Raw genomic sequence first — 22,327 nt, 5'->3', positions numbered from 1 at the left:
AATACAATTGTCAGCCATATTATGTTTACATTTTTTGTTTTAAAAATAGATTTTGATTGTGAAATATATATAAAATTTCTGAAAGAAATCAAATCTTTAGAAGAAAACAATTAAATATTTAATGCATTTGTAAATCTTCTTAGAAAGAATGGAAAAGAAGAATCAAATTTCATTCTTCAACACATGATTGAAAATGATTTACTTGATTCAAAAATTGTTCAATATTTAGATTTTCCATATTTTGTTCATTATATTCCAGAAGATGAATTAAAAAGAACCATATATGATGTTAGATATTATTTCTCTTATGATTATGATAAATTTTCAGCAAATAATTGGGAACTACATAAGAAATATATTAAAGAAGGACATAATCCAAATGAAATTGCAAAAATAATTCGAAATGATGATATCGAAAAACTTCAAGAAATATCATCACAAACAAATTTTGATTTTAATCAATACATTGAACCATCACTTTATGAAAGATGTTCATTTGTTAATAATAGTGCTGCATTAATCTATAACTCAAAAAATGTTACATTAATTGATTATGCAGCATTTTTTGGATCTGTAAAATGTTTTAAATATTTACTTATGAATGGTTCAGAATTAGAAAACACGGGTAAATATGCAATTGCAGGTGGAAATGAAGAAATCATTCATTTATGTGAACAAAATAATTCATCTTTTGAAGGTGCATATAAAGCAGCTATTAAATTCCATAAAAATGATCTCTTTAAATATATTTATGAAAATAAATTGGAAGAATTATATGAAAATTATCAAAATATAACATTTTATAATTTAAATGTTTGTACTTTGGTAGAGTTAGGAAAAATATGTATTTTATATGATAATTATGAAATTTTTTCATATTTACAAGATATAGGTATGAAAATTGATAAATTTTTGATTAACGTAACAGTAAAAATTGGAAATTTATATCTTGTGAAATATCTTCTTAAGAAAATGCAAATTCCAAAAAATATATTAATATTTGTAGTAGAATCTAAAAATATTGAAATTGTTAAATATGTTTTAGATCAAGAAGGAATTGATATTAATGCTAAAAATATTTATTTGTTTTATTTGATATCTATTTTAATAATTTTATATTTCAAAATAATATTTGGAAATTATTTAAAATATTTCAAACAGCACTTATTTTGGCATCTGAAAATGGATATACAGAAATAGTTAAATTACTTCTTGAACAAGAAGGAATTGATATTAATGCTAAAGATATTTATTTGTATTATTTAATATTTATTTTAATAATTTTATATTTCAAATTAATATTTGGAAATTATTTAAAATATTTCAAACAGCACTTATGTATGCATCTGAAAATGGATATACAGAAATAGTTAAATTACTTCTTGAGCAAGAAGGAATTGATATCAACACTAAAAATATTTTTTTTATTTTATTTAATGATTGTTTTAATGTTTTTTTTTGTTTGAATTTATTATTTGGGAATTATATAAAACACTTTATACTGCACTTATTTTAGCAATTTCTAATAGTAAATTAGAAATAGTTAAATTACTTATTGAACAAGAAGGAATTGATACTAATGGTTTTGATATTTATTTATTTCATTTAATATTTGTTTTGGTGGTTTTATATTACAAAATAATTTAGGGAAATTATAAAAATTATTTAAAACTATACTTATATTTTCATCTGAAAAAGGATATTTCGAAATCGCTAAATTGATCCTTAAAGAAAAAAGGTTTGATATTAATGCTAAAGATAATTCAATGCTTTTATTAAAATTTATTCTAATAATTTGATATTTCTAAATAATATTTGGAAATTATATAATACATATTATACAGCACTTATGTATGCATCTAATTGTGGTCATGCGGAAATAGTTAAATTACTTCTTGAATAAGAAGAAATTGATGTAAATGCGAAAGATATTTATTTGTTTTATTTAATTTTAATTTTAGTAATACGAAATTTTCTAATAAAATTTGGAATATGTTCAAAATATTTTCTACGGCACTTATGAATGCATCTGTAAATGGTTACATTGATATCGTAAAACTACTTCTAGAAAAAAAGAAATTGATATTAATGCCACAGATATTTCTTTAGTTAATATGATTTTTATTTTAATATCTTTATGTTTCATAATAAAACCTGAAAATTATGCAACTTATTTTGTACGGCAACTATGTATGCATCCTTCAAAGGTCATACAGAAATTGAACAATTACTTCACTCATTCGAAAAAAATAGGAATTTATTTAAAATCGATTAATAATAAACAAAATGTTTCTATAGAAACGCACTCATTTTATAAATATAATATAAACAAAATATATTTTAAGATGTAATTCACATTATTTTATGAAATATCCCATTCTTTATCTATCATTTATTCGATTGGGTTAAACTCGAAATGGTATAACAAAAAATTATTTAAGAACATTTTAATTTGCACAAACATTTTTTAGTCCGATTCTTCGATAACATCAATACTATCTTATCCACCCCACAAACGCCATTTAAATTACGAATGTTTCTCACTTCCATTGATCATAGATTCTTGCATAACGTAGATATGTCATTAAATCGAGACACAGAAGATACGAACAGTTTATACTGCAGTATTCATTTAAAGAGAGAACAAAATTGTTATACAACATCTTCGTTCTCTGATATATAAAGTTGGAAATTTCTTTTTAATGATCCAAATATGTATTTTGATGAGTTAGAACATTTAGTTTGTAAAAAAGTCGAACTAATTGACAATTATTGACTTCTTAGATATGTAAGGAAATTGAGAAGATGTTTATCGATGTTATGCAATCAGAGAATGAATCTATTCATCCATTATTATTAAAGAACATTAATGCACTTAAAGAAGATGTTGATGAATTTAAGAAATTATTCGAACAATATCGTAATGATCCTAATAATAAAGACGTTGTTGATAAACTTGAAAAAATTACTCAACGAATTCAACAAGAACAAGAATCATTTAAGAAAGGACTCGAATTTATACCACCGGAAGAAATCAAATCTTCATCATTATTAACTATGTTTGATAAACTTAAGCAATATAATATAATGAAGAAAAGGCTAAAGAAACGCCACAAATATTAATGAATTTAGCACAATATATTAATGAGAATTATAAAGATCCAGTTAAATCAATGTTATCTAATCTTGTTGGAGATATCTCAATGTTAATGAAATCAAATCCAACATTAGCACATTCACAATTAGAAACATTAATTAGTGCTATTAATGGTAATCCAGAAGAAATCTCATTACAAAAATTAGAAAAACTTAAAGATACATTAAAGAAGAATCCAAATAATAAAGAAGAAGTTCATGACTTATTACAACAAGCATTATTTGCGAACTTAGTACAAAAATTAATATCAGGTCAATCGAATCCATTAGATGATCCTGATTCAGAACAATCTAAATTACATAAATATGAATCAATCGAAAGATGGTAATGGTGAAGAAGTTAATGGCGATTTTGATTTAGCACAATTAATTGATCAACTTGAAGATAGTGGAAATATAAATAAAAAAAAATTTCTTATTTACATAAATATTTATTCTCTAAAATTAATTTTCTTGGTTTTGTTCGAAAGCCCAAATGAAATGAGAGAAGTCACAAAATACCCATTCGCCATTTAACAATGGTAATCGATCACATCCTCCGAACATTATTAATTTTCCTTTATATAAATTCATTGAGTGTCCACATCTTGGAGGAGGGTATTCTTCGCTTGATATAAACATTGAAGAAGTTATACATTTTTCTTTTTTCTTATTCATGTCGACAATAAACAAAGTATTATTACAACCGTTTTCCTCATTATCTGCGTTAACTGAATATCCGCCAAATATGTATACAAGTCCACTTTCTTTATCATAAACAGAAGTAAGGAAGCGCGAATTCAAGTTAAACTTGGGGATATAATTGGACGTAGCTAACGTCGTCCCGTCTTTGAGCGAAACCGCCATAAAACTGTTGTTGCCTTTTGAAGTACAACCGCCAATTACAAATAACATGTCATCGCGAACAAAACTACTGTGCGCGTATGTCGGAGGTAAGTTATTAGGCAACACAAGCCATTTAAATTTAATGGTGTCGAAGATAATTAATGAGTTAAGGGGAGTAGAACCATGAATTCCTCCAAAAACTACCATTTTGTCATTCCACATAGAGGCAGAATGTTGTGACCGTGAGGTACGTACTTCAGGTGGAGTGTTTTCCATGTTAAATTTGGACCATGTAAGTGTCATGACATCTAGAAAATAGATATCACAATCAACACCTGAGGGATACCCACCAACAACTATCATGTTGGGTTTGGAAAAAACAGCTGTATGATAGGCACGACCTAATGGAGGAGTTGAGAGTTCTTGTGATGAGTTAAGATGTATTTGTTTAGAATAGGCATCAATAACTTGAAGTTTTCGATTCTTAATAGTAACGAATCTGTTGACACTTGCATTATCCCAACAATTTTTTTGTAAATCAAAAATGGCAAGATCATTTAAAATATTTCCTGATGCATCATGTCCACCAAAAATAAATAACTTATCATTATCTGTAATTATTGATGAATGATGAGCTCTTTCATATGGTGGGGTTCCGTGAATTCCTTCGACATATTTTTTCCAAGAATAAGGTAAAGTTGGCGAGACATTATTATTGGTCTGTTCTCTTCTTGTAGTTTGGTTTGCAGGTGTACTGCTATTTTGCGGAATCATTCAGCCCTTTTTATGGTAATTTGTAAATAAAAATATAAACTGCTCAATTTCCTATCGTCAAAAGTACTTTACCGGTTTTAACGGCCCCTATACTTGGAAAAGTGGCAGATATAATGCACAACAATTTCAACAAAGAACCAAGAGACGTAATACGAGATCCTAACAATCGATATCGTCGTTGCGAAGTTATTGGTAGTGGGTCATATAAAATTGTATATCGTGCATATGATCAAGAAGAAGGTATTGAAGTTGCATGGAATGAAATTCGTCTTGACAGATTCTCCGAAGTCGAAACTAATCAAATATACAATGAGATTAAGCTCTTGGCCGATCTTTCACACCCTCGTATTTTACGACTTTTTGATGCATGGAATGATAAAAAACGTAATGTATTAGTTTTCATTACGGAATTCTTTACTAATGGCACCATCCGATCTTATGTCAATGATGTTGTACGTACACCCACACGATCAGTCATAGCCAAGTGGTGTAAACAAATTCTTGAAGGGCTTAATTATATGCATACACACAAACCACCCGTTATACATCGCGACCTCAAGTGTGACAATCTTTTTATTGATGCCAGTGAAGGTATTGTCAAGATTGGTGATTTTGGATTATCTAAAGCCATTCCAACAGGCGAAGCGGTATCCTGTTTAGGCACACCAGCATATACAGCCCCTGAAGTTTACACAGGCAAATATACGACGAAAGCCGACATATGGTCGTTTGGCTTATGCGTATTAGAAATGGTCACTGGGGAAACTCCGTATTCTGAATGCAGCAACATGGGCGCCATATACCTCAAAGTTAGTTCCGGCGGGTTACCAGTTGCATTATCAAAAGTTAATGATTCATTAATTGCCGATTTCATAACCCTCTGCTTATTACCAGCCGAAGTTCGCCCATCAGCGGCGCAGCTCTTAGAGCACTCACTGATCATCGAATTCGACCAACCCGCAGAGGAGTCGACGATCGACGACACTTATGATCAAGGCAAAGATGAGCCACTCAAAGTCGATTTCCCTGAGCCATTAGATAATCCGGAATATATGGCATTGTTAGCGCGCCATGCCGCCGAGATAGAGGAAATGAAGCGGCAGCAAAAGGCTGCAAGGATTCGAATGAGGCAAAAAATAAGAAGTCGAAATAGGAGAAATTTAACAATGTTTTAACGTAAAAATGAATAATAAACAAAAAAAAACTTGAAAAAATAGGAGTTGTGTTTATTGATCAGGGATTGTGACGACGCCTTTAACAAGTAAAGCACAAACTTCTTCAAGTTTGGAATCTAAATTTTTTTGGAATTCTTCTAACTCTTGCTTGGTTTCGGTCTCCATCTTAATGGTGGCTTCAGATATCTCTTTTTGGATCTTGGAATCGAGGTCTTGAAGTTTCTTTTCATAGCCTTCTGATATTTCTTTTATCTGAGTTTGTGCATCGGCTTGTGCTTGACGCATAATAGCATCGCGTTCGGCTCTGGCTTGCTGTATTATGTCTTTGGCTTTGCGTTCAGCTTCGAGAAGGGCTTGAACTTGTTGATCCATGTTTTGGTTTGTTGTTGAGAATGATAAGTTGACATAAAGTTTTTAATACATTTATTTGACATAATTATTTCATTTGAAAAAGTCATGAGACGGAAGTTTTTTTGACGATCAAAAAATGTCTGAGGAACAACTTCAAGAAGAAAATAAAAAAATTTTACAATTACTTGATACTTTACAAGAATACGCAAGAGCTATGTCTTCGCTTCAATCTTCAATCGTTGATGGTTATCTTGAAGAAGCACAAACAGCTAGAAGATCAACAGGAATTGTTTGTCCGGAATTATTAATAAGTCCATCACAAGAAACACGTCGACTTTTTACAACGCAATCAGAGGTAGGGACTAATCCAAATCATTATGTCGTTTTAGGAGTAACTGATACATGTTTAACAAATATTCAAACAGAGTTCGAAAAATGTCTTCACTACATCGTTAACATAGCTAAAATAAAGCTCCAGTTACGAGATCTTTGCCAAAATTTTGATGTTGATAATTAAACAATTGTTTTATTTTGAATTTATACTTATAAAATAAAAAAATAAACGAAACACACAATTAAAATAATTTATTTTCGCTTTTAGGAGAAAAAAAATAAGTTAATCAAATTTCAAATCTCTAACTTTAAAAAAATCTCAAAGCATCCCCACATTTTTAAATAACAACAACAATATATTTAAAATGTATTAAAAGAAATGCAATGAGCTCAAAAAATGCAACAATCTGGATTGATTTTTTGGTTCCTTTTGCAGCTGGGTATAACATAATTGACATAATAATGCTTATTACAGTTGCAATTGTTATGATTTTTGATATTGTTTGTGCTTTTCGAAGCTTTGACATGAAAATTTCAAATATAGAATGGAATGCAATTGAGGAAATAAAATAACATAAAGCGGTAATTTCCCATAATTTTACATTCTGATCATGTGATATAAAAGTTAATGTTGTAAGAGAAAATGTAGATAGAATTATAAAGAAAAAAGAAGTAAGTTGATAAAATCCTACATTAAGTTTGTTTTTAAAACTATTTAAAAAAAGGAAAAAATATATCTCAATGACACACATTGAAAATACACCCAATACATTACAAAATTTAATAAAATTATATGAAGTTGTATTCTGTAATAAAAATGATAATAATGGGATTTTTGTATCATCTATCTGATCAAAATTGTGCATTAACAAGGAATGTAAAACACCTGTTGAAGGAGCAATAAAAGCAATCCAAAATGCAATGGCTGGAATTTGTTTTGGAAAATTTCTCATTAATGAAACCGTTTACTTATTTTTTCATTTAAAATTCGAAATCTTCAATATGTAATCTAATTGATAGCTCAAAATTAGGAACTATATGTCTAAAAGAGTAAGGATGAATTAATTGAAAAACAAAAATTTCTAATTAAGAAATTTCACAAAATATATACTCAAACAAAATAATCTTGAAAGAATTCACAAGCACCAAAGTATATACTTCTCACCATAATATTATTATAAATAACAAAATTTATGGATAGATCTCATCTTAAGAATTTTACTGAGAGCTTGGATATCTTTATTAAAGAAGGACGCACCTTCTTCTTGGTGGTTCTGGTGGCTTGGAGGCATTTTTTTCTCTTTTGTTATAAATCATTTTGGCTATTTCAACAAATGCATTTTCGACATTCTGACCTGTGAGAGCTGATGTTTCAAAGAAAGATGCCTTCATGAACTGTGCAAATTCTTCCCCTTCTTTTGTTGAAACTTGACGTTGTTCCTTTAAGTCACATTTATTTCCGCATAGAACAATATTTTTTTCTCCCTCACCCTTGACCTGAACAATAGTGTCATAAAATTCCTCTATTTTTTCAAACGACATGACTTCATTAACTGCGTATACGAGCAAAAATCCATCAGATAAGTTAACATAGCGATCTACAAGCGCTTTAACATTATCTTGCCCAGCCGTATCAAATAAATGAAGCATTATTGTTCTATCATTTACCTTTACTGCCTTTTTATAATTATCTTCAATCGTTGGGTCATATTCTGTTTCAAAATATCCGTGTATAAATTGAATAAGCATACACGACTTCCCGACAGTACCCATACCAAAAACAGTAATTTTGTAGTCAAGTTGGGGATTTTGATTTTTTTGAGCCATCGCCCAAGTTTTAATATCGTAAAGCTTTGAATTGACTTTTAAATAAAAAGTGGTTTCTTGTCATTTTGTTGTAATGGCAATTTCAATACCTTTTAATCGTTTCATAAATTCCGTTCATTCAATTAACTTTAAAATTTAATGAAAAAAGCGCTCTTTGAATAGATCAATAAGTGACAAAATTTCATGCATAAATTATGCAAGGAATGGATCATTTCAAGAATAATAGGATAACCAAAAAAAATTTTAGGTCAAATCATATAATTATTTGCTTACTAAAAGTTTATTTATATAATATTAAATCCTTTTCATTTTTGGTATAGAAAATGATAAAAATAATACTTCAGTAATATTTTAATAGATAACCTTCTATTAAATAAAAACAGTGTGTAAACAAAAAAATTGAAATTTTAATCAGGTTTTTTTTATATCTTGGAAAATATATTAGCATTTCTATTGGATATCATTAATTTTTTTCAGGATTGGAATATGACAACCTCCGTGTATAAAAAGAAGAAATTTATATAAATTATTAATCATTCATTTTTATATCAAACGTTGGAAGCTTATAACTTGAATTAAATAATTTATTCATAAAGAGCAAATATATAAAAGAAGTGTAAGTTTAATCATCTTTTCTTTTATTATAGATGATATTGAATTGATTTTTTGATATTGTTGGAACACAATAATTTATTTTTAACAAAATATTTTTAATTTTACATGAATATGATTTGGATTTAATTTGTTTTTTGTATCTTTTAAACAAAAACAAAAATCATTAAATTTTTTTTATCGATTAAATCCATTGATCAGCATCATTCAATACGTTTTTTTCGATATTATCATCAACAACTTCTTGAATTGTTTTATCGTCACTTAATTTTTGTTTTTTATCTTTTGAATTTGTTGAAATATTTTGATTTTTCTTCCTGCGCACCAAAAATATTATAATACCAATGATCAAAATAACAGCAAAAACAGCGCCGCATATGATGCCAATTAATTCTCCTGTTTTGATTGTGTTATTTCGTTGATTTTCTGTGAGGAATAAAATGGTATAAAAGTCAGAATAAAATGTTATACTTGAAGTGTAATGAAAATTAACATATTTATAAATTATGGAATTTGTTGTTATATAAATATATAAAGAATTAATTAAAGAAAGAGATACAATGATTGATACTTCTGAATGTAGAGTAAGCGTTTGCGTGATCGTGAAATAAAATGTAAATATGATAGAATGTGTTACAGTTGCACCAAATGGAAATGAAGAAGTAAATGTTCGAGAATTTGTAAATGTATTCGAATTTGTGAATGAGTTCGATTGTGTGAATGTTAATGATATATTAAAAGTATTCGAATTTGAATAAGTATTTGATTGTGGAAATGTATTTGACTTATTATATGTATTCGAATTTGTATATGTGTTTGATTGTGTGAATGTATGCGATTGAGTATATGTATTCGAATTTGAATAAGTATTTGATTGCGTATATGTTTTTGAATCTGTGAGTGTATTTGTTGGAAACGGTGCGCATCCATCAATAATCATTCCTTTAGATACACTTAATCTGCCAAATGTTGTACTTGAATATGAATCCATTGTCATAACATATTTTGTGTTAATATTAGAAAATGATGTTGCTTGAATATTTGGTTCTGTTTTACCATAAAAATAAATGCATTGAAGATTGTTACATTCAGAAAATCCATTACTTTCAATACTTTCGATATTTTCACAAAGAAAAACTGTTCTTAATTTCGAACATAAATAAAATGAATAAATTCCAATAGTTATAACTGTATTTGGAATTTCAAATGTTTCAATTTCTTTCCCAATCGGATATGAGATAATTGTTATAATATTTTTATCATAAAGAATTCCATCATCATTATAATTACCAAATGCTGAATTAGATGATGCAAATTGAATATTTTGAAGTTTTGTACATGAACTAAATGGATTAGTTCCAATCGTTGTAACTGATGATGGAAGTGTGATATTAATTAATGAAATGCATCTTGAAAATGCAAAATCTTCAATAGTTTTTAATTTATCACCAAAAATAACTGTTTCTAAACTTGAACAATGTTGAAATGAATTCGGTCCAATCGTTATTATTGACAATAGTGTAATGTTTCGTAATGATTGACAATATTGAAATGCTGTATCTTCAATTGTTTCTAAATTTGTACCAATGTGAATCGTTGTTAATGATGTACAATTATGAAATGCTGATCGATCAATACTTGTAACTAAATCTGGAATTGTAATTTGTTTTAATGATGAACATCCTGAAAATGTAAATGTATCAATTGTTTTAATATTTTGACTAAGAATAATCTGTGTTAAATTTGAACATGAATAAAATGCATTTGAACCAATTGTTGTAACTGTGTCGCTCATTTCAACAGAAATTAATGTCTCTAAATTAGAAAATGCACTTGATGGAATTTCGTTAATAGGTGATGTAATGATAATATGCTTAATTGTATATTGTGAAACAAGTGAAAAATCTGTTGAATCTGTAATAGTCAGTGTTTGTGTATTAGAATTATATACTTCATAACTATGTTTAATAAATATTATTAAAATAACGAAATAAAATATATTTCGATGTTCACTTCGTTTTATAGATATTTTGATTGTTTTAAACATTTTTTGATTTTTTTGAATTTGAAACAGATAATAATGAAAAATATGAAAAATAATTGTATCAAAAAGAATTTTCTTATTTCGAAATAGAAAAATCATATAAAATGAAATTACTAAAATCAAAAAAATTAAAAAGTTGAATATTATTAAAACAATCTGATACAATTGAAATGATCTTGGGATAAGTTCATCAAATAAATCAAGAATATTTTTCGATTTATTTCGATAAATATGATCTGATTGAAAATCTTTTCCAACTATACTCCAACCAATGGCATCATACATAATGGATACTAAATGTGATTTTCTGATGAAATTATGCATTATTTATCTGATGATTCAAGAAAATTGGCAAAAATTTTTATATTCAACTGATTTGCCAGGCGATATTTGAGTCAAAGTCATTTTGTTGTCGAATATTAAACGGTTGTAATTTGTGCGAAAAACGGTTATAATCGACACGAGATATTTGGTTTTTTGTCAAAAAGTTGAAATTTATGCACCTTAAAAAGTGTGAACCTCTTGATCATCTGTATGTATATTATAATCATAAATTGACTTTTATATCAATAGCTATATAATGCATTCAAAAGATATCTAAAAATATCTTTAATTTATAATCTCTGGAAATTATTATCAAATTTCTTATGCATGAATTTTTTCCAATCGAGTATAAACATTTAATAGACAACCCAAAAAGAAATTTATCTGTATCAAAAAAGTTAATCAAAACAACCCAGAGAAAAAGTAATGGTGGATTGTTTGAAGCTCTGTTCTAATGTAAACTGATCGTGTGCATTCAAAAAGTGGGAAATTAAACAAAATGCTGAAAAAGTTATAAAACCATTTTTAATTTCGGATGGAAGTTGAATCTATCGTTAATGAATGGCATTCATTAAATGCAATAAAATTAAATAATTAAGTGTTGATTCAAAAATTAAAATTAAGTTTTATTAAGTTAAAAAATTAGTTCAGTAAGTGGAATGTGTGGACGGATTGTTACATAAAACAAATGTGCTCTCAATACTTTTCTTTTGTTGTTCTTTGTTTCAATTTTCTCTTCTTAATATGTTCTGCTCTTTCACTTACTCCATCTGATTCATCACTTTCGTTGTCATCATTTTTCATTTTTTGATTTTTCTTCAGCACTTCTTTCAATACATGTTACATCTTTTGTCGAATTCGAGTCCTTCGTCCTCTAGATTCTGTGGTTGTTTTATTATTCGTTGTACAATTTTCGTGGGTCATTTGAATCATGTACATCTCCATCATATCTATATATAACTCGATGTTATTATCATCGGAACTTTGCATTTCATCTTTTTTATCAGTTAAGCGTCTTGAATTCTAATTAACTTCTTGATTTGCGTTAAGTAAAAGTCTCTTGGGAAACATTTAGTAACTTTCTCTACGCAAAACATTGATATATACTGATCTATTAATTTATGGCCATTACTTTTAATTTTCCAATTATCATTTTACTAGAGTTAATTCCAATGTATTATCATATTGCCAAGTTGTGAAGATTCAATAAATTGCGGTAATCGAGAAATTAATGTTTTCTATAATTGGAACGCACTACGAAATACTTCTGATGTAGGATAAGTAGCATTGAAACATATCAAACAAAATTGTCTTCAGGATTAATATTTTCAATTTATACAATCAATTGTATCACTTTCAAAATTACTTGAATTTGATGCTATACCAACAGATATGTATGGTGTTAATGATTGTCCTAGTTGTATGAAATTATACATTCGGTGACGCTTCACGTGCTTTTGAACCATGTTCTTTTAATACTGCACAATTTCTGGTAAAAAACTAACCAACATTTCATCATAATTTTATGTGTTTGGTATAACATTAATATTTGATAACTTAATGCTGACATAATTGAACTTTTGTTGTAGCATTTAACTCATTAAGTAAATCAGTCGCGAAGGGTTTAGAAACTTTAGGAGAGATGGCGCAACTTCAATGTATTGCAATTAAACTAAACAAAAAAGTAATCTGAATTTCCCAGATTAATTGTTACAATCAAATTTGGGATTTGATCAACTGCAAAATTATCAACTCAAATTTAGATGGATATATTTTTGTAAAAAAACAATTATCTTTAAAAACTTTTTAAGCATTTTGTAAAAAGTTTTAATTTATTTTGACGTTCATTTCTTTTTTATAAAAAGCTACAAAAATCAAAATAATTTGTAGTTTTGCACTTACATTATTGATTATTTTTGGGACGTTGGATATTATTAGCTTGAAAAGAAGACATGATTATAATTTACTATGCCGCAGCAATTTTATAATTTTACAAACGGATTTTTATGATTTTAATGATTTTTGCAATAAATTGTATGAAGAATAATGTTTATAATTAAAATTAAACACATTCGACTGTTTTGAAGGTATTTCTATTTTAAATTTTGTTTTTATGAAGGTGGGCATAATAACCGGTATAAGAACTAAAAAGTGTAAGACGATTTTTAGTATGATTCTTTTGGCTTAAAATTGATTTAAAAATTATTTAGCATATTAAATCAAACAAAATCAATAATTTTGGTAGTTTAAATAAATATAATATAACTCAAGTATATTGAAAATTATATGTGTTGTAGATTTAGAAATACATCGTTAAAATAATGTTTAAGTTTTAATTTTAAAAAATGTAATAATTTATCAACTATCATAAAAAAATGATATTTTATAAAATATTGGAACCAAATGAAATTGTGATAAAGATTAATATGTTTAAGATCAAAAAATGCTGAGTAATTCGTATAAAAATGTGAAAGAAGAATTTGAGAGTACTCCAGAAATTTTTTATTTTTTGAATGAAAATTCATTATACTGTTCAAGAATTTCATTATCAGTGATATTTATCAAATAATTAAAAATTTTGAATTTTGAATAATATTAAACAGATTAATTTTGTATTTTTACATATTAATAATTTGATTATCTTCTTTGAAATCTTGTGCAAACGGATCTTCTTCAATATTCTTGTTAGACATCCCAATATAAAATCGGTCTGTTGTCGCGTTTTCTTCGTTATAATTATTATCATTTTCTGTTTCATTCGTTAAAATATTTTGTTTATGTTGATTTCGTTTAATAATAAATATAAGAACAATTATTATTATTAATATTATTACAATGACAACACAAATAATAACAATAATAATAATCATTTGTGTATCATTTGTTTGTGTTTGTTGTTCTTGTTGTTGAATAATTGTTAAAAAATTGGAATAATATGAAAAATAATATGAATAAATAATGAATGTATATTCATAATATAAAATATATGAAGAAATAAAACTTAATGAATTATTAATAATGAAAAGTGAAACAGTATATGCAATAGATTTACTAAAAGTAATTGTTTCTGTATAAAAGAATGAATAAGTCAAAACAAAAGAATGTGATAAAACTGCATTAAATGGAAATGAATCAGTAAATGTATTTGAATTTGTAAAAGAATTTGTTTTGGTATATGTATTTGATTGTGAAAATGTATTTGAATTTGTATATGTGTTTGATTGTGTGTATGTATGCGATTGAGTATATGTATTCGAATTTGAATATGTATTTGATTGCGTATATGTTTTTGAATCTGTGAGTGTATTTGTTGGAAATGGTGCACAGCCATCAATAATCGTTCCTTTAAATACACTTAATGTGCCAAATGTTGTACTTGAATATGAATCCATTGTCATAACATATTTTGCGTCAATATTAGAAAATGATGTTGCTTGAATATTTGGTTCTGTTTTACCATAAAAAATAAATGCATTGAAGATTGTTACATTCAGAAAAATCCATTACTTTCAATACTTTCGATATTTTCACAAAGAAAAACTGTTCTTAATTTCGAACATAAATAAAATGAATAAATTCCAATAGTTATAACTGTATTTGGAATTTCAAATGTTTCAATTTCTTTCCCAATCGGATATGAGATAATTGTTATAATATTTTTATCATAAAGAATTCCATCATCATTATAATTACCAAATGCTGAATTAGATGATGAAACTTGAATATTTTGAAGTTTTGTACATGAACTAAATGGATTAGTTCCAATCGTTGTAACTGATGATGGAAGTGTGATATTAATTAATGAAATGCATCTTGAAAATGCAAAATCTTCAATAGTTTTTAATTTATCACCAAAAATAACTGTTTCTAAACTTGAACAATGTTGAAATGAATTCGATCCAATCGTTATTATTGATAAAAGTGTAATGTTTCGTAATGATTGACAATATTGAAATGCTGTAACTTCAATTGTTTCTAAATTTGTACCAATGTGAATCGTTGATAATGATGTACATTCTTGAAATGCTGATTGACCAATAATTGTAACTAAATCTGGAATTGTAATTTGTTTTAATGATGAACATCCTAAAAATGTAAATGAATCAATTGTTTTAATATTTTGACTAAGAATAATCGTTGTTAAATTTGAACATTTATTGAATGCATATGTACCAATTGTTGTAACTGTGTCGCTCATTTCAACAGAAATTAATGTCTCTAAATTAGAAAATGCACTTGATGGAATTTGGTAAATAGGTGATTCGATGATAATATGTCTAATTGTATATTGTGAAACAAGTGAAAAATCTGTTGAATCTGCAATAGTCAGTGTTTGCGTATTAGAATTATATACTTCATAACTATGTTTAAAGAATATTATCAAAATAATGAAATAAAATATATTTCGATGTTCATTTCGTTTTAGAGTCATTATATTTTTTTGTTGAAAAGAAAAACAATAAAAAATTTTAAAAATATTTGAAATAATTTTCAAAAATAATTTCATATTTTGAAAAAGAAAATTTTTTAAAAATATAATTAATGCTATAAAACGTGAAACCAAAAAAATAAAAAAGTCTTGTTTCTTTGAAATATAATAATAAATTTGAAATGAACCTGGAATAAGTTCGTTAAATAAATCAAAAATATTTTTCAGTTTATTACGAAAAATATGAACCAATTGGATGTATTTATCAGTTACTTTAATTTTAATTTGATTTTCTTGTGTTTGAAATAGATAATAATTAACAACAACCACAATACATAAAATAACATTCAGGAAAAAATTCTTGTTTTGAGAAAAAATAATAATTAATGGTAAAGAATAATGAATTAACTGAATAAAAAAATTAAATTTCTTTGAAACATTATGAAATATATGATATGAATTAGTAATTATATTGTTAATTGAATCGAAAATATTTTACTTTTTATTTAGGAAAATATGATCTGATTGAAAATATTTTCTGATGATATTTTGAACATTGATGTATTTTATATCACCTATAGGTTAGAATTTCTTCAAAACATCTCTCATTACCAATGATCACTTTGGATAGAATTTTATATCAAACGAATTTTGTCCCATTTGAGAGAAGTCATATAAATTTTTGTATTACAAATTGAATACCTGCAAGCACAACATTGTCACATGACATGTCATAAAGATGGAGAAATTACAAAAACAACTTGAAGAACTCAAAAAAAAACGTGAAGAAATTGTAAAAAAGAGGAACGCGGAATGTGATGCAATAAAAGAACTTACAATTTCCCCAGAACCAAAAATTCTTGGAGATTCGACGAATCAAGATATTTCTAAAAAACAATTTTCTCTTGAGATCATTAACGAAGAAATAACAGTAGAGCCAAAAGTTATCCCAAAATATACAAAAGATATTCAAGTTGACATAATACCTGAGTCAAAACCACAAATCGAAGTCAAAGAAAAGCCCATAATTCACATTGAAATTGAAGAGTCCCCCACAAGCATAGTTGACATCGCTTACGAAGAAACTTCTGAACCCACACAAGTACCAATATACAAATCAAACAATTATTCAATATTTTGGTCGAAAACATTAGACAACAGATATTTTCCCACTTCTATTGATTGGTCTTTCCAACAATTTGCTGTCTCGCTTCGACAAGTTCCAAGTACCAAAGAAGGGTTAATTAACATTCATTCCTCATTTTCCCCAGACAAATTCCAGCAACTAAAGCTCTCATGCCAGCCCACAACAGTCAAGTTCCTCCCACGCTCTAGCGACGTCCTCATCGCTGGAAGTTCTTCTGGACGAATTTTCCTATTCGATAAACGTGCACAGGGCACCCCAATCATTGAAACTCCTCGTTATAATCCCAGCCATTATTCCCAAGTTATTTCCACACTCCCAACTGTCCAAAACCAATTTATTTCAGTGGCTTCTGACGGTACCATTTTTTGTTGGGATATTGATGCAATGACCAAACCAATTTTTGATGATCACATCTCAAATATCCAACCTACAGTAGCATGTATTAGTGATTCGCAGCTATTTATTGGCCTTGAAGATGGCCAAGTTCTTCAACGCTCAATTAACAAAGGATCTCAATCGACCAAAATTTTATCATTTGATGGTCCCATCACAGGTTTATCCTTTAAACACGGGACCAAGACGTCACGAAGCGCACTAGCAATCTCATCTATGGATTGTTCACTTTGCATCTGGTCAAATGAATCATCAGTTCGAACATTCGAAACAAATGGCGATGCATTTGTTGGCTGCGAATGGGTGCCAAATGCTAATGGCGTTATTGCCGGAATGCGCGGCGATGCTAAAGTTACATTGTATAATATGAATGAAGGCGAAAAAAGTTCATTTGCGCTACCAGCTGTGCCTGTTTGCGAAGAGTTCTCAAGCGACGGCGGAATATTCTGCGTTGGATGCACAGATGGAAGTTATCATTTGATCGGATTCCCACACGAGAATTGATATGTTATATATTTATTATATGTGTATATGAACAAGAAAATGATTTTTTATAAAAATTTAATTTATGAATTTTTTTTATTCTGTTTGAAGAGTTGTGACTTACAAAAATAAATTTTGTTTTGTCTTATGTTATTAGTTTTTCCTGAGAAATTTATTATTTTTTTATTTATATTATTTGGATTTATTCATTACTAATTGAAACGTTTTATGGGGAAATTGTGAGTGTTTCCTGAGTTAAATGATTTTGTTTGTTATCATTTTTTCTTTATAGAAATATTTATCTGGCATTGATAAAAATGTTTTCCAATTGGAGTTTAATCAATGATTATTGTTGAAAAAAGTATTATTGCAAAAAGCAGATTTTTTCGAAAATGATAATTAAATAATGTTAAATCTCTTGAGATTGTTAAAACTGAGCGCCTTTAAGAAAGACGTCATATTTGTGTGAGAAAATTATGGGAAAAGATAATATAGTTTGCAATAAATATTCATAAATAAAGTTTCGAAAAAAAAATTTTGTTATCGAATGAATACATTCGTCGTAGGCTTTGACTGTGATTAATTTTGAATTGGATTTTAATATTTAGGCGATGTAGAATAAAATATATTTGCCTGAAAATAATGTAGTAGTTCGATTTGTTCGTTCACATTATTTTCAATGGAATTACATGTATTTACCCCATTGAAAAGATGGCCAAGTTCTCACAAAATTATGTGTTATATTATATAGTGGGAGACACGTCGGTTGGACCCTTTTGTTTTCAAATAGCTATTTTTCAATATGTTTACATATATTTTCACAACTTTACATTCCTTTCTAAAGTTCAAAAAATATGTCTCATTGAAATCAAAATGGTTTCATTGAAAATCATTGAAAAAGTTAATATGGATCTCCATAAAGTCTAAAAATCGTTCGATATGGGGTGGAATTTACAATTCTCAGCGACTTTGGAATACTCATGACAATATCGTCTGCCATTGGAGGGCTTCCCAAACATCCTTTACAATTTTTACCAAATCATCAATGGTTTTGGGCTGAAGTGCTTCTACTCTGGTTTCCATAATTGCCCAGACTACTTAAATAATGTTCAAGTCTGGGCTATATTAAGGCCAATCTTTCAAAATATTTATCTCCAATTCATTTAAAACGCACATTGTTTCTTTAAAGATATGAGGACGAGCATTGTCCTGCATGAGTGTCCATTCGCCGATCTCGTACTTTTTATCTGCTTCTTCAATTAAATTAGGACCAAAAATTATTTGTTCAATATAATTCTCTGAGTTCAGTGTTCCTTCAATGATTACCAAGTCCGTTTTAAATTGATATCCAATGCCACCCCATATCATAATTTTTGGTGAATGCGATTTTTGATTCGATAAAACTTCATTGGTTATCTGAGTTTTGTCAACCCAAACCCAGCGTTTATTTCATCCCAAAATAAACCACGATTCATCAGTAAACACAGTTTTCAAAAAATTTGTATTATTTTCAATATGAAATTTTGTAAATTCATATCTTTTCTGAGCTGCAGCTGGTGTGATATATACAGATCGAATTGGTGGTCTGTAAATTAGACCATTTTCCCTTCTATGCCTATTCACAGTTCTACCTGAAATTTTCAATCCAAAATATTCATATAATTCATGAGCTAATTTTTCACCAGATATATGAGGATCTTCAATTGTTCTGCAGTGAATGTACACCGAATGAACATCTTTAATTTTTTTCTCATAAATTCTTTGCGTTGGCATTAGATTTGATAATGAATTATATATTGTATTTTTGGAAATATTCAAAACTTTTTGACTCAGGTTTATATTCCCACCCAGCGTAATGTAAACGTGTCTGATGTATGCGTATCTTTGCGCAATAGGAATAGATTTTGAAAAATCTTTCATTTGACCAATGCCGTTTATTAGTTTGTTTTATACAAACAGTGATTTTGTGAGATTCAACCGCAATGTCTTCCACTATAGAATTCCACCTTTCAATATATATATTTAATACCAAACATCACAATGTTGAAGAAGAGTGGAATCCAAACTGGAAGACCTCGTTTCCATATTCACGCCGAATATGTTTCCTATCATTGCAACGGGAACGTTGAATGGTACAAAATAAATAGGTATGGAAATTTAATCAAATTTAATCGTGTAATTCAATATATCAAATAGGTTTCTAGTTTAAAATACAAGAGAACGGTGTTTACGATGGAATATTCCGACTAATTAGTTCAAAAAGCTAAAAGTTGGAAATCGATTCGTATTCAAATTTTGAATAGCGTTTAAACGGTTTAATTAAAAAAACACAGCTCAACGATAAATTTTCGGAAGATTTCTGGAAAATTTTATCTGAAAATATTGAAGAACAAATATAAGAAATTACACAATATAAATCAAGAAAGGGGGTTTCAAATAAAATATAAGGTAAATGATGGGTCGTATTTTGTTAAACTATGTGTTGAGATGTCAAATGTTTTTCGGTAATTAGTTATTGAACAGAGTTTTGGCATAAAATAAATATATAAAAACAACTACATTAAAGAACAGGTATCACTTTCATATGTTACTGATTCAATTAAATACATTTTGAATCTAATGATTATAAAAAATATAAAAAAATAGACAACATTTAATACATTTTGTAGCCATATATGATATCAATTAAGAGACTTAAAAAGAATTCCATTTGGATCAAGTTTTTTTGGTGGATGAGAAATCACTGTTAATAATTGTTGTGACAAACTTTCCAACTTTCTTGATAAGTATTCTTCTTCTGTAGTTGGGAATTTTTTCATTTTGCTATTAAACCAAAGTGAAGCTTCCATTGCCATATATGTAAATAATGTATCTTCTCCATTATATTTTTTGACATTTTCCCAAATAAGATTTACATCATTTTTCCACTCATCAACAGATTTGTATAAATTTTTTGTAAGTTTTTTCTTAACTTCACTCAATGCCATTGGATTTTTAATAATTTCGAAATAATCTGAGCAACCATCTCTTTCAGGGTCAACCATTTGTACAAATGGACTGCAGATTGGCCATGCAATAAGTTTATTTGTGATTTCCAAGCATTTTGACTGCTGGAATTTAGAAATCATTGCTAAGAAGTTTCAAATATTGAATATATTTGTAAAATTATCAAAAATATTTTTGATAACTGGGGCATTGAATTTTTTATCGGTGTTTAAATAACGTTCTCAGTTTTGGCAAAGTTAGACTCAAAACCGCTGGGACAGCAGATACGAAAGAAATAACCAACAAAACATCGAATTTTTTTTAATTCTATTGACTACGTTCAATTTTTAATAAAAAGTTCGATGAGATGAAATTCAATAATGGCGACATTATTATAATGCGAAATTATAATAAAATTGATCTGCAAAAACAATTACAAGTAGCATTCAATGCTGGTGCTGCTTTTTGAACACGGGAAAATGCAAATATATCAAATGTATCGAAATCAATAGTATCAAAAATTTGACAAATAATGAAAAATGGGGATAAACGTAATTTTAATATTGATACATTATCTCAATTTAGATATCACTTTGTTCTTATGAATATCATTGAAAGCCCTAATATTACAAATATAGAAATATCATATCTCAGTCAACAATATGATTGTAAAATGTCTGAATCTACTGTTAGTAGAATTGCCAATTTTCTTGGTTTCAGGACAAGATATTAGCAACCATATAAAGAAACTATCAGACGAGCAGAAACAATATTGAATCAGTTTTGCTCAGGAGATCCCTCTAATTTTTTACTACTTATTACCTTGGGTTTTTTTTCGAGGAATCAATTATTTCTTATGAACCCTCTAGAAATAAAATTCGTGTTCATCCTTTACTAGATTTTGATAAGCAGTGTCATTAAAAAAAGGGGCACCCCATTAAAATTATGATTTTGGCCTGTGTCGGCCAGAATTTCAAGAGTAAATTAGTGAAAATTGATGGAAATTTGAATGCTGAAAAGTTCCAAAAACTGCTGGCAGAAAACCAAATATTTGAAAAACTCAATGACAGATTTGGTCCAAAATATTACATATTCCAGCAGAACGGGATTAGCTCGCACAAAGCAAAGTCTACAAAACTATTTCTAGATGGAAGGGCTATTTTACTTGCAGATGACTATAAATGGCCATCATCTTCACCAGATCTAAATGTAATTGAGATCCTAAAATCCAGGCTACAAACCCAAAAAATTAACAAATTACAGATGTTTATACTCATATTATAATACCACAATTTAATATGTACTTCATTTGAATTGGCTTTCATTAATAGGTTAAAATAATAAATAAATTCTACTACAAATCGTTCAATTCCTTTCTTTTCTTCAATTTTTTTTTGAAATGTAATTGTTTCCATCTTCGATGGATTTTTTGTATAATGAAATAAGTTTCTCTTTTCCGTTAAGGCTTT

At 27.9% G+C, this 22,327-nt stretch overlaps 7 protein-coding genes across 7 annotated transcripts; 4 read left to right on the top strand and 3 right to left on the bottom strand.

The window, feature by feature from the left end:
• Positions 1 to 3,122: 3,122 nt before the first annotated feature.
• On the top strand, positions 3,123 to 3,485 carry GO595_002935 (uncharacterized protein; the record flags this gene model as incomplete). Its single annotated transcript, XM_067915899.1, has 1 exon — positions 3,123 to 3,485. The coding sequence occupies one exon, from the start codon at positions 3,123 to 3,125 to the stop codon at positions 3,483 to 3,485; it is 363 nt and encodes a 120-aa protein (XP_067776736.1).
• A 115-nt stretch (positions 3,486 to 3,600) lies between these two features.
• Positions 3,601 to 4,755, bottom strand: GO595_002934 (Kelch motif family protein; the record flags this gene model as incomplete). The annotated part of the gene is made up of 1 exon (XM_067915898.1): positions 3,601 to 4,755. One exon carries the CDS (start codon positions 4,753 to 4,755, stop codon positions 3,601 to 3,603), a length of 1,155 nt encoding a protein of 384 aa, XP_067776735.1.
• Positions 4,756 to 4,868: 113 nt separating this feature from the next.
• Positions 4,869 to 5,930, top strand: GO595_002933 (putative serine/threonine-protein kinase WNK11; the record flags this gene model as incomplete). Its single annotated transcript, XM_067915897.1, has 1 exon — positions 4,869 to 5,930. The coding sequence occupies one exon, from the start codon at positions 4,869 to 4,871 to the stop codon at positions 5,928 to 5,930; it is 1,062 nt and encodes a 353-aa protein (XP_067776734.1).
• A 51-nt stretch (positions 5,931 to 5,981) lies between these two features.
• GO595_002932 (putative vacuolar ATP synthase subunit G (VMA-10)) lies at positions 5,982 to 6,302 on the bottom strand (the record flags this gene model as incomplete). Its single annotated transcript, XM_067915896.1, has 1 exon — positions 5,982 to 6,302. The coding sequence occupies one exon, from the start codon at positions 6,300 to 6,302 to the stop codon at positions 5,982 to 5,984; it is 321 nt and encodes a 106-aa protein (XP_067776733.1).
• Positions 6,303 to 6,417: 115 nt separating this feature from the next.
• Positions 6,418 to 6,798, top strand: GO595_002931 (uncharacterized protein; the record flags this gene model as incomplete). Its single annotated transcript, XM_067915895.1, has 1 exon — positions 6,418 to 6,798. One exon carries the CDS (start codon positions 6,418 to 6,420, stop codon positions 6,796 to 6,798), a length of 381 nt encoding a protein of 126 aa, XP_067776732.1.
• A 1,058-nt stretch (positions 6,799 to 7,856) lies between these two features.
• On the bottom strand, positions 7,857 to 8,441 carry GO595_002930 (ras-related protein R-Ras2; the record flags this gene model as incomplete). The annotated part of the gene is made up of 1 exon (XM_067915894.1): positions 7,857 to 8,441. One exon carries the CDS (start codon positions 8,439 to 8,441, stop codon positions 7,857 to 7,859), a length of 585 nt encoding a protein of 194 aa, XP_067776731.1.
• Positions 8,442 to 16,589: 8,148 nt separating this feature from the next.
• On the top strand, positions 16,590 to 17,894 carry GO595_002929 (cytoplasmic dynein 1 intermediate chain; the record flags this gene model as incomplete). The annotated part of the gene is made up of 1 exon (XM_067915893.1): positions 16,590 to 17,894. The coding sequence occupies one exon, from the start codon at positions 16,590 to 16,592 to the stop codon at positions 17,892 to 17,894; it is 1,305 nt and encodes a 434-aa protein (XP_067776730.1).
• Positions 17,895 to 22,327: the final 4,433 nt, after the last annotated feature.

This window comes from Histomonas meleagridis, assembly GCF_020186115.1.
Source record: "Histomonas meleagridis strain 2922-C6/04-10x chromosome Unknown contig_20, whole genome shotgun sequence".
In the NCBI taxonomy this organism is placed as follows: Eukaryota; Parabasalia; order Tritrichomonadida; family Dientamoebidae; genus Histomonas; species Histomonas meleagridis.
Note: the sequence above shows the minus strand (reverse complement) of the source record. Positions and strands in the feature narration are given on the sequence as shown.